The sequence below is a fragment of the Gymnoscopelus microlampas genome, assembly GCF_963454915.1.
Source record: "Gymnoscopelus microlampas genome assembly, chromosome: 23".
NCBI classification, from domain to species: Eukaryota; Metazoa; Chordata; class Actinopteri; order Myctophiformes; family Myctophidae; genus Gymnoscopelus; species Gymnoscopelus microlampas.
In genome coordinates, this window is record NC_139960.1 from 25730377 (window position 1) to 25747661 (window position 17285).

The following is a 17285-nucleotide window of genomic DNA, read 5'->3' on the forward strand; positions in this document are numbered from 1 at the left end:
AATTGGGTAAGCTGTAGCAGATCTCAGGTAGGCTAAACATAAAGCTAAATACACTTTGTACATACTCAGCCTTTATTTTCCCTGGGTGAGGGCAGTTATAAAAGGACTTAGAGGGTGAGGAGTTGTGCTGATTGGTCAGCTGCCATTTTTCCCCCAAGGGGTTATACGGCAGCTGACCAATCAGCTCATCTAAATTGCCACCGCAAGCAACCTCACAGCTGAAGGAATTCAAGTAAAACATGGATGAAATTTAGGCACCTAACACAGTTGCTGTGGATGGTTTGGTGGATTTCATAGCTGAGTAATTCACAGACAGACATTTCCACCCCAAAAAAGACAACAACTAAAACCTGATATTCAATCAAAGTGGGTAAACTTTACCCACTTTGATTGAATATCAGTTTTAGTGATGTGAGGCACCTTTACCGTAAAGGTGCCTCACAAATGGTGATAAGATAGATACGAAAATATACTTTTGCATGGGAGTGTAAAACAGCATTATTAACTGGTATTGTATGATTTCAACATGGAACACTATGTTCAATTACATGCTCCTTTTTTATTTTTGATAGTTGAACCGATTTCAAGCCCTGACTGTGAAGACACCCTCTTATTATTATATTACAAATATAATAAACGATGCAATTTGAGTACTGTATACTCAAAATGCCCAGAGAAAGGAGGTGGGGGACATGCAAACACCCCCCTCAAGGAGAAACAACAATCACAGCTTTTGGGATTTAGTTAACATTCCCATGTGTTACATTTTGTTCATTCATATTCATTCCCCGCCCATGCTTTGCTATCCAATATATCACTCCATCTGCTATCCAATATATCATGACATTCCATCTTAAGTGGCCATGCAGGCAAGGAAGGCCCATAAGGCCATAATTCAATATCAGCCTATTCATTCACTCAGGCCAGTGGTGGACAGCAGGGAGATGCAGGTTGACTTAGTTTCTGGCGAACAGCGTTTTCCTAGCGACTTGCAGGCGAGGGGGCAGGGGGCGGGTGGGGCTGGGAGGCCACGCTACTATGATCCCAGAAATATAAAGCTTATAAGGATTTGTAATGTAAGGAATTTGTAATTTGTAAGGAAATGTAAATATGGTAACTCATTTAGATGTAGGCCTACGTAGGTTTATGGTTTCCCAAGGACTATAGCCGTTTCACTCATGATACAATTTCTCTTTCATAAGATAACAGATACATGTGCCAGATAATCGCCCACAACAAAACACCTCAGTTATTCAGTCCGACTTCACTGTAGCCTATAGTAGCCTTTTCATAAATTATATTTGTACTTAGGCTGTCGTGAAAGTTTATAATATTTAGAGACATTTAAAGTTTCAAATACAAAAGTAGTAGTAGTAGTAGTTGTGAATTAGCAAACTGGACATTTAGACATTTGAATGTTTCCTTTATCCTCATCTTGCGCTAATGCACGCAATTGTTTCGCCAGGTTTTATTTTTGTTGTTTCTTATAAGTGTGCATCCGTTGTCCGTCAACAACACAGCCGTCTGTGCCGTGACTTCACCCGGCCCCCTGCCCCCTCGCCTGCAAGTCGCTTGAAAAAACGCTGTTCGCGACTTAGTGGGCCTGACACAGGTGTTAATGAGGCAGGGGTATGCAGAAGACTGACAATATTCATGTCTCGTAGTATGCCCTCCTTATTATCTTTTGGCTCAAAAGTGAACACACACACGCATGCAGCATGGATACTTCACCCTTGAGCAGAAGGGATCGGGATGGGGGGGGGGGGGGGGGGGGGGGGGGTTGAGAGAAAGAGAGAAAGAGAGAGAGAGAGAGAGAGAGAGAGAGACGAGGAGGTACTTTGCATACCTGTCAAAGATATCTGTCAGTTTCCACCCCAATTAACTCCCATTAACACCATTTGCCGCAGCTTTCATGTACCCACAGAGATTCTCTCTTTAGCTTTCCTGATGTTTTTCTGTGTATGTGTTGTGTTCTCTCTGTCTCTGACACACACACACACACACACACACACACACACACACACACACACACACACACACACACACACACACACACACACCTTAATAAACATAACTTTTAAAGGAACATGAATCGGGCAGAGAAGACCGCTGCGCCTGTGAAATTTGGCATAATGATGGGCCCCTGTGTGTGTGCGCGTGTGCGTGTGCGTGTGTATGAAAGTACGTGGAGGTTGGACAGAAGACTGAGAGGTCTAGATTGCAACACCTTCTCTGCTGTACAGCCGCGGGGCCTCCTGCCAACCTGGTCTACCAACAGCTGTCAGCTGTGGAGAGTGACAGGAGTGTGTTTGGTGCGTGCGTGCGTGCGTGTGTGCGTGCGTGCGTGGGAGCGTGCGAGAGAAAGAGAGAAAGAGAAAAAGAGAGAGTGTTTAGGAGAGAGAGACCAAGGATATTCAATATCATTGAGGGGAACTAATATTTGTTATAGATACATTGTATAACTCTTAACAATAACTATAGATAAATGACACATCACGATGGGCATAGCCACAAAATGGCAGCCTCTGTCCTCCACTCTCAAAATCAAAATCAAAAAGGATAATCGGTAGTGTGTACGTATGTCAGGGCTAAGATAAAGCTACAGAGCATCCTAGGATGCAGTAAAAGCAATCTCCCCTACCCCGCCGGAGACCAGAAAATACTCCCTTTCCATTTAAGCTCTGTAAACATTTGTCGCTGACACAGCGTGCATTGCTGACCCAAGTCTGTTATTATAGCAACTTTAAGCCTGCAGCAGCAAATTGATTACAGTATATGGTAGAAGACTGCAGCCTACAATATGTACCAAAACTTCTCGTTTAAAAAGAGACATCCACTCTAGAAAGAGCACTCACATTTTTGTTACACCTGTAGAAGGTCCAGTCAACTTTTGTGGATGTGAAAAGGTCTCTCCAGAGCATCAAAACTCTTCCTCATACAACAAAGTATATAGGGCTTACTTAAGTGGTTATGTTCAAAGTTCAAGTGGTTTATTGAAGTTAAGCGTTCAAGTGCTTTATTTACCATTTGTAGATTTTTGGAATATAGATTGGAATTAGTGTGTGGAGCTCTCAATTTTTTTTTATCCTCACAAAAAATGTTGTCCAATCTGTATGGTAGACTATGTTAACATCTTGTATCTTGTCTCCCTGCTCTTCTATTGAGACATTTAGATTGTGTCAAAGGTCATCTCTCACCTAGACACAGGATCTGACACAAATTTTGACCTAGATTGTGGACAAAGATTGTGTCCCCCGAGCAAGCAGGCCAGCTCCCAGCTCTATTAGCTCAATGGTAAAAAATCTGGTTCAAATCCGGGGTAGAAGAGGAAAGTACATTTTTTACTAAGTCATTTTACCGGTGGAACGATCAATTGACACATCTTGGGATGATTAGAGGTCTACGGATTAGAGGACTTTTCCATTATTATTTCAGTGGTTTGTTGCTATCGTGGCTGACGCGATTGTGGTCTGTATACCGCCAATACCCGTTCATCTCATGGCTAACAGAAAATCAGAGTTTAGAAGCAGTGCGAGCTCAGCAGGGGGCCCTGAGTCACCACAGTGAGTTATATAGGCTACACTCCCCGGTGTCCAATATAATAGTCCTATGCTCCCTCTGTATCTCTTTCTCTCTTCCTTTATTGATTCTCACTGCGTCTGGTCTATCGTTCTTTATATTATATAGAGAGAGAGAGAGAGAGAGAGAGAGAGAGAGCGAGAGAGAGAGCGAGAGAGAGAGAGAGAGAGAGAGAGAGAGAGAGAGAGAGAGAGAGAGAGAGAGAGAGAGAGAGAGAGAGAGAGAGAGACAGTAGGATGGTCATCTAGGGGCTGTCATTTCCGGAGATTATCCATCTGAGTATTCCTGGCTGCTTCTCTTTTAGTGAGAGAGCTACTATCTATGACACTGCTGTCTGCCCCCCCTTCTCTCTCTTTCATCAGTTTCTCTGGTGCGCCACACACACACACGCACACACACACACACACACACACACACACACAATTACATGCATGATTACCCCCGCTCTCTCTTTATCCCTCTGCGTGTGTGAGTGTGCACACCTGCTTTCCTGGCATAGTTAGTTCTGACTGTAACGGACCTCTCAGACCAGTGACACTGATTTGATGGACCCGACATCTGTGTGTGTGTGTGTGTGTGTGTGTGTGTGTGTGTGTGTGTGTTGTGTGTGTGTGTGTGTGTGTGTGTGTGTTGTGTTGTGTGTGTGTGCGCGCGCATGTGCTCGGGAAATCAGCTCCTCTACTGACAGCAGTACTGTTATTAAGACGATTGTACTTGTCATTGTCATCCACTCTGCAGAGAGCTAATGAAGGCAGGTCATGTTGGCTGGGCAGCACAGTGACAGTGACTCTCACACACTCTCTCTCTCTCTCTCTCTCTCTCTCTCTCTCTCTCTCTCTCTCTCTCTCTCTCTCTCTCTCTCTCTCTCTCTCTCTCTCTCTCTCTCTCTCTCTCTCTCTCTCTCTCTCTCTCTCTCTCTCTCTCTCTCTCTCTCTCTCTCTCTCTCTCTCTCTCTCTCTCTCTCTCTCTCTCTCTCTCTCTCTCTCTCTCTCTGGATCTCTGCAATCTTTTCCTCCAACTCCTCTATTTTAAACTGCCTTCTCATTTCCCCACTTCATATGTTCTACTCTTCCCTGTGACAGGTCTTATCTCCTAATGCAATCATGCTTGCTTCCTACCACATTATAGATAAAATGCTGCATTTGTTTTCAAAATGTGGGCCCAAGACATACTGTAGGTGAAGCCACAGTCTCAAGGCACACCTGTGCTCACATCCATACAAAAATATTTATTTGAAAACTTTAGTTACTAGTTACTTTGTAGATTTTGAGTATTATTACAAAACATACATTAACCACTTCAGCCCTATATACATCTCGGCCATTTGAAAATAGCCGATCTATAAGCTCACAATGCGTTGCATTGTGAGCTTGTAGATCTGCTATTTTCAAAATAATTTTATACATTTGAAAACTTGAAATGGGACATTCTGCATAATTAGTACTTTTACTTTTGGTACCTTAAGCACATTTTGATGTCAACACTTTGGTACTTTTACTCAAGTAAATTTTGAATTTCGGACTTTTACTTGTAACGGAGTACATTGCAGTATTGATACTTTTACTTGAGTAAGAAATGTGAGTACTTTTTCCACCACTGTCCCCCCAGGTACCTGTCTCATTCTGGGCTGTATGATCTACCCGGACGGCTGGGACAGCGACGAGGTGAAGAGGATGTGCGGCGAGCAGACGGACAAGTACACGCTGGGGGCGTGCTCCGTGCGCTGGGCCTACATCCTGGCCATCATGGGCATCATGGACGCCCTCATCCTCTCCTTCCTGGCCTTCGTCCTCGGCAACCGCCAGGACAGCCTGATGGCCGAGGAGTTGCTGGGCGAAAGTAAGAACATGAATCCATCATTCATTCAGATTTTTTTGGCTATTCAAAAATAGCAGATCTGCAAGCTCATAGCACGGCACTGAATGCTGCGCTATGAGCTTGTAGATCTGCAATTTGTTTTTGAAAAATCGTGAACATTTTGTGCAAATCTTTGAATGTATATATTTTTAGCGGCGCTGGCGCCGCTCTATACATAGTATAGAGCGGTCCTGCTCTATACCTGGCTTTTCCGTCAACGTTCTGATTGGTCAGGTCTGTCAACGTTCTGATTGGTCAGGCCCGCCAAGGTTCTGATTGGTCAGACCCGTCAACGTTCTGATTGGTCAGACCCGTCAACTCTATACCTGACTTTGTCCGTCAGCTCTATACCTGACTTTGTCCGTATTCACCGTCAACGTTCTGATTGGTCAGACCCGTCAACGTTCTGATTGGTCAGACCCGTCAACAAAGTGATTGGTCAAGCTTCACGTGACACATGGCTGTAAACACATATCGATGACATAATGTATCAATTATGTATCAAAGGCGCCGCTACCTTCACACAGGGTGTGATTTTTAAAGCGAATATCTCAAATATTTGCTTCTGGGGGTTCTACAAATGTATGTTGCTGTAATGTCAGTGGTTCTCAAAGTGTTTCATGTCAAGGACCCCCAAAATGATATGTATTGGGCCGTGGACCCCCACCTCAAAATATTTTGTTCCAGGAACCCCCAGAAGTTGTAACATTAGTTAAAAATGTTCGCTTAAAAATATATATATTTAAAAAATGTGCACACATTTTCACGCTTTTTCAAAAATAGCAGATCTACAAGCTCATAGCGCGGTACTCGGTGCCGCGCTATGAGCTTAAAAAAATGCATAACGCGTTTGTTTTACAAGCACAGTACAATAATGAGCGGTTGACATCAAAGACGCCATCTGCATTTCTGACTGTCAAGTAAGACACACATCCCATGGAGCAACTAGCCTGTTTTTATGCAAGTTTTCTTCGCATAATTTCACACCAACCAAGTTAGCTATTTACATACTATACTGTACATTAGATGGGTGGCATCTGCTTGGCTTGTGTCTGTTGTTATTGGGGATCATTAGGATTTGTAGTGCAGAGTACCTCTAAGCGAGGGAGAGGAAAGAGATGCGATGGAGACAAAAGAAGAAAGAAGAAGAAAAAGGGGAAAAAAACGTCTGCATTTGTATTCAAAGGGAATGACTGAAACGGCGAGGAGGAACAGAAGGAAGGGAGAGATGAAACGAAATGAGGGGATTGGAGAAAGAGAGAGCGACAACGTTGACAGTGGGAAGGAATGTAGAGCTAGTGAGGGTTAATTGAAGCCTGGGGACACTGGACAGAGTCATGAATTACTAATGTCTGTTTACACAGCTTGCTGCCAGCATGTCTAAATTAATCACAGCCTCGCTATCAGCTGAGCCACAGTTGCCTGTTAGTGTATATAAGCTAACGGGAAGGTAGAAGCCATTATCTACCAAGAGACAAAAGCGAAGGAGTGTGAGAGAGAGGTGAGAACAGGATAGAACAGAGGGATGCTGAGAGAGAGAGAGAGAGAGAGAGAGAGAGAGAGAGAGAGAGAGAGAGAGAGAGAGAGAGAGAGACATGCAGATTTTATGATATGACAATGACAGTGAAATATGAGGGATGCTTCAAATGTCAGAGAATACGGAATTGCATTGGGTGTACGTGGAATGTTCTTGAATCTATTTCTGTAGCAGTATAAGGAGAACAGGCTGGTGTCCGTCATGCCGTCTTGCCATACCAGGCATACAAATGCCCCTCGTATTGCTTCCAAGATCATCAGACTTCCTACACCCACGCTCTCGGATATGAACAATAAGGCCATCAAACGTTTAGCACTTTCAATAACAAATGACACTGATCATCCCCTGTATCGTTACTTGGACCTCATGCCATCATGATCTGGGCGAAGATACAGAACCTTGAAGTGGGAAAAGGTTTGTTTTAGCAGGAGTTTTGTCCCCTCAGCCATCACAGCATTAAACAAACTGCCCTGTCTATAGGATGGTTTGCTGTGTATAGTGGGGACCTCATGTATTGTCTTGGTGATATGTTGTTTTGTGCTATATGTCTCATCTGTTTAAGAGCTGATATATTGCACTTTTACCTTAGCGCTAGCTAGGTATACTCTTAGTTGCTTGTTTTAGAAGAGAATGCACTTAAGACTTCTGGTGATTAGTAGTTTCTGTCCCTAACTATGTTGAATGCACTTATTGCAAGTCGCTTTGGATAAAAGCGTCTGCTAAATGACTGTACTGTAATGTATATGGTTATGTGTTGTTTTTTGTTGTTGTTTTTGAACAGACTTGTGAAGACAAATATCCCTTCAGGGACAACAAACATTATTATTATTATTATTATTCAAGCAGTGCAGATGCAGGCAAACACACACTTTAAAGACAGACCATCTAAAAAAGTAGCTACTTTATGTCTCAGGTAGTTTTGTATGACTCATTGACCTCAAATAGTCACTTGTGTCTTTTATACACCTTACAACACTGCCATCTACTGGTTATGTGTAACCACAACAGCTACATCAGCTATTTAATCTTCATCACTGTAAATTGATTTCTTTCTTCCCACAGAAATGGGTAATAATGCCATATAATATCTGCCAATGGTGCATCACACACACACACACACACACACACACACACACAGGTAAGTGATCTTACTTTCAGTGGACTGCAAAGTAGCATAGTTTCAATCGATATTATTCGCAGCCATGTGTGAATTTGATTAATTCCTTAATTATAGTTTGCAAGCTTGATGTAGCATGCAGCAGAGGGAATATTTGATTTTCACTCACTCCTCTCATATGAAACCGCATTAATTCAGAGTGTATCCCATAGGTATCTTACCATGCTCCATTTCCTCCAGGTTTCGGTACCTAGACGTGATATTACTTCAGGACGCAGCTTCAGAAGTCCTGGTCCATCCATCCTGTGGCCGGGGTGGAGGGCTGCTGCTTGGGGACAGAGCAGATCAGAGAAGGAAGATTCAGAGACGCACACCTCCATTGAAGCGAGGACCCCAAACCCTCACCGCCGTCTCTCATCCTGTCAGAAAGGAACCCTGTAAAATAGCATCCTTAATCATCTCAATCACTTTGTTTTGGATTATTACCGTTGCAACATCAAGACACATCTTTAAAATCTTCTGTGTAAACACAATTGCATCATGTTACCTTTTTCAATTTGAACTGTTCATTGAGTGTTTTGGAAGTCAGCTCACATGTTTAATTAATTAGGCTGTTAATAAAAGATGATGGTCTCTGCATGTTAAAAGTCAGCTCAAGGACTCCAGGAAGATTAAGAGCACGGAAGGATGACTGCAGTCAATTCAAATCATAACATAACAAATGGACCGGATTTTGACCTAAACAAACAACTCAACATATTTAAGGTCAAGGTCTTATGCTTGTTGGTGAATTGTCATAGAGCAGTATATTATACCATAAACATTGAACATTATGTCGATGCAGAGAGCCGTCAAGGTTTGGATTTTGACATTATGCGATCACTGACTGACTCAACCGACAGTGAATTCAGCACTAGAATGAGTGCAGATGAAAACACATGCATACTACCAGCCTGTTGAGATGGCAAACAGCATCAAGGCATCTGGCGGCAACAACCTCTGCTGGACGATGTTGCTTGAAACGTTAGAGGGTAGAGCAAACGGAATGTGCAATGTATGTAATAGTTAGCAAATGTTTGATGTGACACGATCAAAAAGAGATTAGAGGTTTCTCTAGAGACAAATACACAGCAAGAAATAAGATATTAACCACTTTGCCCATGGTGTCCCTAATTTGGGCATGTCATGATAGGAGAGTTTTTTCAAAGACTTTCAAAAATCTTTTGAACATAGCTCATCTACAATCTCACAAAACATTGTGATGCCGCGTGAGTATGTAGATCAGCTAATTTGTTTGTGTGAAGAAAAAAATAATAATAATCAGGCTTAATTGGTTAATTGTACTGAACAGGAGATGTCAAATGTATGAAATCTATATTCTATGTATAGCTTCATGTTGGATATGTCCCTGTATTTTGTCTTGACTTTGAAGTGTACTGATGATGATACAGTGTTTTCAAGCTGTGGGTCCATTATAGTGAGTGCCATACTTTGTGAACAGACAATGTTGTAGAATACAGAGGGCATACTGGTGCAGTTAACAGTGGCCCAAAATAGTTCAGTCATATACCAGGACTGAATAGATTTGAAACCTGGCTTGTGCAATGCTGTTGTATTTTTATTTGTTCCCCGTTCTTCTTCACTGTCTCTTATTAAAAATTAATAAACATTTTGGTAAAAGGGTGGACAGGCAAATCGGTTTTAAAAGCAGTCGTAGGGTGAGCTGAATGGTCTGTCTACTTTCAAAAGGAAGAAAACGGTCTCCAGTTAAGACTTGTAAAAAAAAAAGGAAGGTGTCTCTCAACTGTGTCTGATGAAGAGCATGTAGCTCGAAACATCACGCAGGCACTTGTGGATGCAATAAAGACCACCACGTTTCAACTGGAGCCCAATTGTGTGCAAGCTGTTTTCTTCATTTTGCAAGTCATTGTGTTATCTGCTCAGCACCTCACTAAGTTGGGTTTGGATGTCCATGTTCCTCCTTTTCATCAGTGTTCTGTCTAATTTATCACAGAAGACAGCTGTCCTTGCCTGGTGACTCAATTTAACACCATGCTCTCGTGGCCAGTGGTGGAAAAAGTACTCATATGTTTAAGTAAAATTATCAATACAGCAATGTAAAAATACAAGTAATTAAGTCTATATGGTAACAAAATGTACTTAAAGTACCAAAAGTAAAAGTACTCATTATGCAGAATGTCCCACTTCACAATTTTTCAAATGTATAAAAATCTTTTGAAAATGGCAGATCTTCAAGCTCACAATGCTTCGCATCGCAATGCATTGTGAGCTTGTAGATCGGCTATTTTCAAATGGCCAAAATGTATATAGGGGTGAAGTGATTAATGTATGTTTTGTAACAATAATCAAAATCTACAAAGTAACTAGTAACTAAAGTTTTCAAATAATTGTACTGGAGTACAATATTTGCCTCTGAGATGTAGTGGAGTAGAAGTAAAAGTATTGAAAATTCTCCATTAAAGGAAAAGTACAGAACTTGAGTAAATGTACTTAGTTACTTTCCAGCACTGCTGGTGGCTCACCTGGTAGGAACGCATACCACATCCATCCTGCAGCTGATGTCAGGGTTCGAATGCGAGCAAGGCTCTTTGCCCTCTCTCCTCGCTGTGTCTACAGAGGTCTGGGGACCCCCAGGGGTCCTTGAGGGGATTTCAGCTGAACGATTGATCGCAGGTACCAATGGACTCGATGACCCTTGCGGGTCCATTTGGTTATATTTGTACACTCTGAAATGAACACTGAGGAGTTTACAGTCCAGCGTCCACGTGCAAAAATCGTGCACTTTACGATAAAAGCATGAAATTTGGCACACATTTAGAGCATGCCATAAGGAACATTTTTGGCTATAGGGCCATCGCAGATTTGTCCCGTGGTAACCATGGCAGCCATTTTCCAAAAAGGCCACCAACTGCTGTTATTTTACTAGTAACTCAGGTTCTAGACCACCTAAGATCTTGATTCAGGTGACTAAGCCTACATTTGCAAGGATGACGAATACAGTGGTACTATTTAGATTTGTCCTGTGGTAACCATAGCAGCCATTTTTTCAAAATGGCCACCACCTGCTGTTTTTTTTACCAGTAACTCAGGTTCTAGACCTCCTAGGATCTTGATTCTGGTGACTAATCCTACAGTTTCAAGGATGAGGAATACAGTGGTACCATTTCCACCATTCTAGTAACTACCTAACTACATACATCTGGCATACAGTGAATTAAATAATAGTAAAACCATCAACATATCATGTAATATTGATGTATTACTGTACATGCTTTCAAACCGTTTAGTATTCTACTTTTCCAAATGGCCACCACCCCTGCTTTACCAATAACTCAGGTTCTAGACCACCTACTCGCATCATATTACACCTAGAACATGCTGTGAAGGAAGGGTGTTGCAAGGTGACAATGCACACAGTAGACACAGATGTGCTGGTCCTGGCTGCAACGGCAGCCTCCACTTGACTGAGCTGTGGGTTGCTTTTGGAACTGGGAAAAGTTTCCGGAGCTTAGCAGCTCATGAGATGGCGAGGGCATTAGGCCCAGATCGATGCTTAACCTTGCCCATGTTCCAAGCCTTTACTGCAGGGGTCTTCAACCTTTTCAGGCCAAGGACCCCCTACCTGAGAGAGAGATGAAGCAGGGACCCCCTCTATATTGTATAAAATTGTGTTTCAGATAAACCTTTTCTGCTCTTTTTTCCCTCTACACCTATAACTCTACAAGCTCACGTCTCGCGCTGCGAGGCGTTGTGAACTTGTAGATCTGCTATTTTTGGCTAAAGTTCTCCTCAGAAAAGGGATACTAGGGTTCAAGTGGTTCATGTAAAAAAAAACAATCCTATCACACAAAGATTTGGCGGACCCCCTGGAGTAACTCTGAGGACCCCCTAGGGGTCCCGGACCCCCTGTTGAAGACCCCTGCTTTACTGGATGTGACACAGGGTGTCATCTTTTGGAGGCAGAGGCAAGAAGACGGCATGGGAGAACTGGAAAAACTATGGTGACGTCACAAGTGCCTTCAGTTCCTTAGCCCCAGACGCAATAGACCACCGAAGTCCTGACGTCACTCGTTCATCCCCAGGTTCGTAAAGTAATTTCGCTATGGAGAATAACATTGGGTCATCATAGAATCGTCTCATATAAGAATTGTGGTCCAAAAATAAACAAACTGTCTCGGCGCCATTGTCAGGGAGGAGGTTCTGTATAGTTTATGATAGTCAGTCACTTATATTTGAAACAGTCTGTTTCTGGCGAAAATGTAACTAATTCGGCGGAAGTAACATTATCGTTTCCTCACCGTCAGTTGATGCTTCATATCCATAAGAGTCAAACCGCCGGGGTCATTTGTTTATTTTTGGAACACAGTTCTTATTTGACGCGATATTAAACACGTCTATGGGATTCAGAATGGGGGTGGAAAACTGCGAACCAGGTAGACAAACAAAGGATGCGTAAATTACGTCAGACTTCGGTGGTCTATAGATGACTGGATGGAGCCTCTAGAGTGATTTGTGGTATTGCTCTATGACCACACTAGCAGCCAGGTATCAGTGAATCAGGCACGGAAGCAGCTATTCACCCAGAAGGGCAGATCAATTGATGGACTCCCCCCAACACAAGCTGCACTGATTAAACATACCAAGAGGGCAGCCTACTAAGCTGGCCACTGCTGGGGTCAGGCGATGGTTGCAGCCCCTGAACTCTCATCCCCAGGTGAATGGGGGTGGAAGATGAAGGACACAGGTGAATACAAATAATTGAATCCACTTCTTTACACTTGTAAACCTGTGATGTGACAATAAAGTTGATGATTCTAATTTTGACAGGTGGATGGGAAGTGCACTGGACCACACTGCCAGAAGTGAGCCTGGCCTGTCGGGGACTGCTGTGGTTGCAAAAAGACGAGATTTATAGTACCGTTAACTTATCTCTATCTTTGCTCTCATTTAGTATTCCTGTATCTGTGAATATGAATATGTTGTTGGATCCTCCAGAATGTGGCTAATCCAATGAGTATCCACAGAGAACATGCAAACACTAACACCAAATGCATCATGACGAAAACATAAAGAGCAATTCACTACCTCATTGACAGGACCCATGTGCTGTCGAGATCGGAGGAGCACTATTTTGTATCACTCAACGTTCCTGCATACTAATTCACAATGCATGTAAAGGCAAGCAGTTAGTGAAGCTCTGATTGGCGTTCGCCTCTGACATCATAGTTACCTGGATGGAGTGTATGTTGGTGTGAAGACCAGATTTTTGTTGTGTATCACTATATTAATACTTTTTTGTAGATATGTAGCGCAATACACTACCAGGATTTTCATGGGTAGACATTAACCAAACACGTTTTTGGGGGAGTGGGTCTTTAATTCAGCACAATATTTTTTATACTATCATGTGTGCTGTTGGCAGGATCATATTGAAGTAAAGCGGCTGTCCTGATTTTGTCTCTAAAACAAAAATGGTAGTTGTGGTTAAAAACAAAAACAAAACAGCAATCTGAGTGCATGACTTAGTGTGGTGACTGGTGATGATCTACGCCTCATTTGGCCAGATGGATATAGAAACCTAGCCTGGTAAACCCCCCCTTCAAATACAAATGAGATTTCCAGAGGGAGGGGTTTACCAGGCTAATAGAACCCCCCCCCCCCCACCACCACCACCAAAAACAAACAAACACCATGCACCATGCTTGTGGCATGAGCTGTGATTGAGGGCAGACATACATACAGTACATAAACACATTTATGAACCCTGTACTTGAGCCATGAAAACACTCACCTTCTGATTCCTCTGCAAGGCTTTTTGCTTCTATTGCTTTGGTGGAGCCTCTGAGGACAGAGAGCAATAACCAAGTAAAAGTTATGCAAACAGCAAACATAATAAAGCATTGGAACACTAGCCACATGTTTACCTTCTCCATCTAGTAATGCAGTTCACAAAATAATTAACAAATTATGAAATACAATTCAGAATCCACATGGGAATGGCATGGCTCAAATGTGGATCTCAGACTCTTCATGTGGCCAGCCCTGATGTCAGTTTTCTATGACATATCTATGATAAATCTACGATGTATGACTCTGAATTAGGGCAAGGCATCAGAGCCCTACTGACTTCCATTATACAAATTTAAGTGAAATAAGTATTAAGCATGTGGAAAAAGAAGAAAAAATTGTGGAGGTACTTCTGTTGCCTTCTGGTAAATCGAGGTAGCGGTGATGCCATATTTGTTCCATTTAGTGAAACACGTAGGCAGGAGAGCGCTCACAGCTACCAAATGGCCCAGTGGAATCCTCCAATTCTGGCTGGGATTGAAGTTATCACCTTTGATATGTACATAGCTTCCAGGATCAAAGTGTATGCAAAGAGACATGTGCAAGCCCATCTGCTCATGTGAACACCAACAACACCTGAGAAGAGAGGAGAATGCTACAGTGTTAAATAAAGTGCACAAAGCTCCCGTTGCAGCAGTCGTTAATACAGTAGTGATTGATATTCTATATGATTTAATACACAATATAAGTAAGAATCATCATTTCCTAACTTACCTTGGAAGTGATTCCAAACAGAAAAAAATAAATGAAATTGTTTCTCACAGGAGTATCTCATCCTCACAGCAGCTTGTAGTCCTTTGCAGATTGACTGCATATCAGCCACCAAGGTTAGCATTTACCCAATCTGGGAACCCATCAGCAAAAATGTTTGCAGAGTTCTGAATCTGTCTTGAGAGATAAGCATTTACCTAGACAGAGACACGTGACACGACAAGTGGTATAAAACTGTCATTACAGTGATTTATTATAATGAACCATGAAAATAGCCAACCAGTGCGGTGTCTGTGAGTCTTTCTCCCCTCCAAACTAACATACACTCACACACACAAATAATAATAAAAAAGAGACAAAGTTGAAGAGTCCAGAAGGAAAAAAATAAAAAATAAAAATAATGCTACTGTCACAGAAAACATTCAGCTTTGCCAACAGAGCGTTCGTATTTACAACCATATTCCAAAAATGGGATGGGAGCGAATTGTACAAGCATAGAAAAAAAGAAAAGAAAGCAAATATTTACAACCTGTTTCCTGGTGAAAGCTGGAGTAACCACCTATACATTAAATTACACTTTCTACAAAGAACCATTGATATTCAAAAATAAACCGCCAACGTCCTACCTACGGGTGACACCTCACTCTGGCTACCTCAGAAGACTACAGCACACTCCTTGCTTTCACGTTCACGCGTCCTTTTCGCTATATGACACTCCAAGTGACACGCGACAAAACACAGAAAGGCACGTGACCTCCATACCCTCACTCACACACAAACATACAGAGCGTGTATACACACAGTTGCGTGCACTTCCGCACACACACACACACACACACACACACACACACACACACACACACACACACACACACGCGCACAGTATGAGTGCAGCCTCCTGGGGCAGAGAAGCAGGCTCCCAGAAGGGTCTTTTCTGAAATCTCTGCAGCGGTGCACAGATATTTGTTGTTACACAGAGGAATAAAAAAAATAATTATTGTTCGTTCTCTATACAAAAAGCTTTTCTTTCTGCTATAATAAGCTGCTAGATAAAACAAGTACATGGGTGTGGAGAGCAGACGACAGACGTTGAGAGGAAGAGCAAGTGAAAAGGACTAAGAGACAAATGAAGGAAAAGGGCTATAGGCTGGAATGTCCATTTGATACAAAGTGCGGGGGCCTTACAATAGGAGTCCAAACAAGACACTGGACAGAGAGCTTGTCTCTCTGTCACAGGAGAGGATATATCAAATCATAAGGGAGGCCAGAGAAAGGGTTATGAGCACCGGGGGATAGTCCATCTTCAGTTTACACAAAGTAGATTTTTGTTTCTCAAAGATTGTTGCACTTCCAAATTCCATCTTCTTTTTGTTTTGTTTAAAAAGTACCCTTGTATCCCACGTTCTCCAGCTGTTTTTCCATTGGCCATGTGTGTTCAGGTATATAGAAAACATATCTACAGCTTATATTACATACGCTGTTGGGAGGGCCCCTCTCAGGCAGAGTTCATAGGGGCGGGAGGCCAGGCCCTGCCAGCGGGGAGGGAGGTCAGTGCCACCCTGTACCCAGGTACCCGGAGCTATGGAAGGGGGCGGAGGAGGCAGGAGCCCCACGAGTCCCACTGGGAATCTGGGAGGACGCCGGCTGGGCCTGGCCTTGGCCTGGCTGAGTCTGTTGGGGCGGAGGAGGCGGAGGGGGAGGCAGTCCCGTCTGCTGATGGGGTGGTGGGTAGGTGGAAGGGGGCACCGATGGGTTGGTGGTGGCACCCGGGTGCAACAGGGCTGGCTGGAAGGCCCCTAAGTTCTGGAAGTGGTGGGGTGCAGCCTGCATGGGGGCACCAGTTGAAGGGGCAGGGGGAGGAGGCGGTGGAGGTGGTGGGGGAGGAGTCAGTGACAAGAGGGGGCCGCCAGTTGGAGCTTGTTGCTGTTGTTGCAGGGGGGCCTGGCCCTGCGGGGGAGGGGGTGGAGGAGGTACAGCCGCCAGCAAGAGCTGGTGCTGCTGAATTGGGGGAGGCTGCAGGTTGACGTGCAACAGTGCCGGGCCAGGCTGCGGGTGTGGCGGTGGAGGGGGAGGTGGAGGCGGGGCGCCTGCACTCTGGTAGTGCAAACTGTGGGGTAGAGTCTGCATCAGGGCCGGGGAGCCTGTAGGATAGGGCGAGGTCACGGCAGACTTGAACCCGGGGAAGGGCACAGCAGAGGGGGCGGTTTGGCCAGGGAAATATGCTGCAGAAGCTGGTGGTGCCGGCGGGGGAGGAGGTGGCGGGGGCGGAGCACTCTGGGGGTTGTACTGCGGGAAAGGAGCCGGGCCTGGTAGAGCCTGGGGTTGGGGTTGGGCTTGAGGCTGGGAGGAGAACAGCACCCTCTGGCTGCGGAAGGGTGAACCTTGAGCCTGGGGCTTCGGGGAGTGGAGGAGTGAGGAGCCGGGGTAATGGACAGGCGAGGAGGGGAGGGGAGAGGCGTGCAGCTTGGTAGGGGTCAGAGGAGCCGGTTTGGGGCCTGTGGGCTTGCTTGGCATCTGGCTGGTCGGGTTGGGCGTCCGAGGCTGACTGTCGCCGTCTTCCTCCTTGGCTGGCCGAGTGGAGGGCTGGGCTGTGCCGGCAGAACCAGGAGAACATGG

The 17285-nt window shown here is 44.0% G+C and overlaps 2 protein-coding genes across 6 annotated transcripts in view; one reads left to right on the forward strand and one right to left on the reverse strand.

Annotated features, from left to right (window-relative positions):
* lhfpl3 (LHFPL tetraspan subfamily member 3) overlaps window positions 1-8344 on the forward strand; it is a gene marked incomplete at both ends in the record, with an annotated part of 40091 nt that extends 31747 nt beyond the window's left edge. Inside the window, 2 exons of the mRNA XM_084049539.1 lie at window positions 5188-5418; window positions 8331-8344. Coding sequence (XP_083905665.1) covers window positions 5188-5418; window positions 8331-8344 — 245 coding nt within the window. The remainder of the gene's footprint in view (window positions 1-5187; window positions 5419-8330) is intronic.
* Window positions 8345-14893: 6549 nt separating this feature from the next.
* Window positions 14894-17285, reverse strand: part of kmt2e (lysine (K)-specific methyltransferase 2E) — a 36039-nt gene continuing 33647 nt past the window's right edge. For all 5 annotated transcript variants that reach the window (XM_084050030.1, XM_084050028.1, XM_084050029.1 and 2 more), the window contains one exon: window positions 14894-17285. In XM_084050030.1, the coding sequence (XP_083906156.1) occupies window positions 16218-17285 (1068 nt within the window). In that variant the 3' untranslated portion in view covers window positions 14894-16217.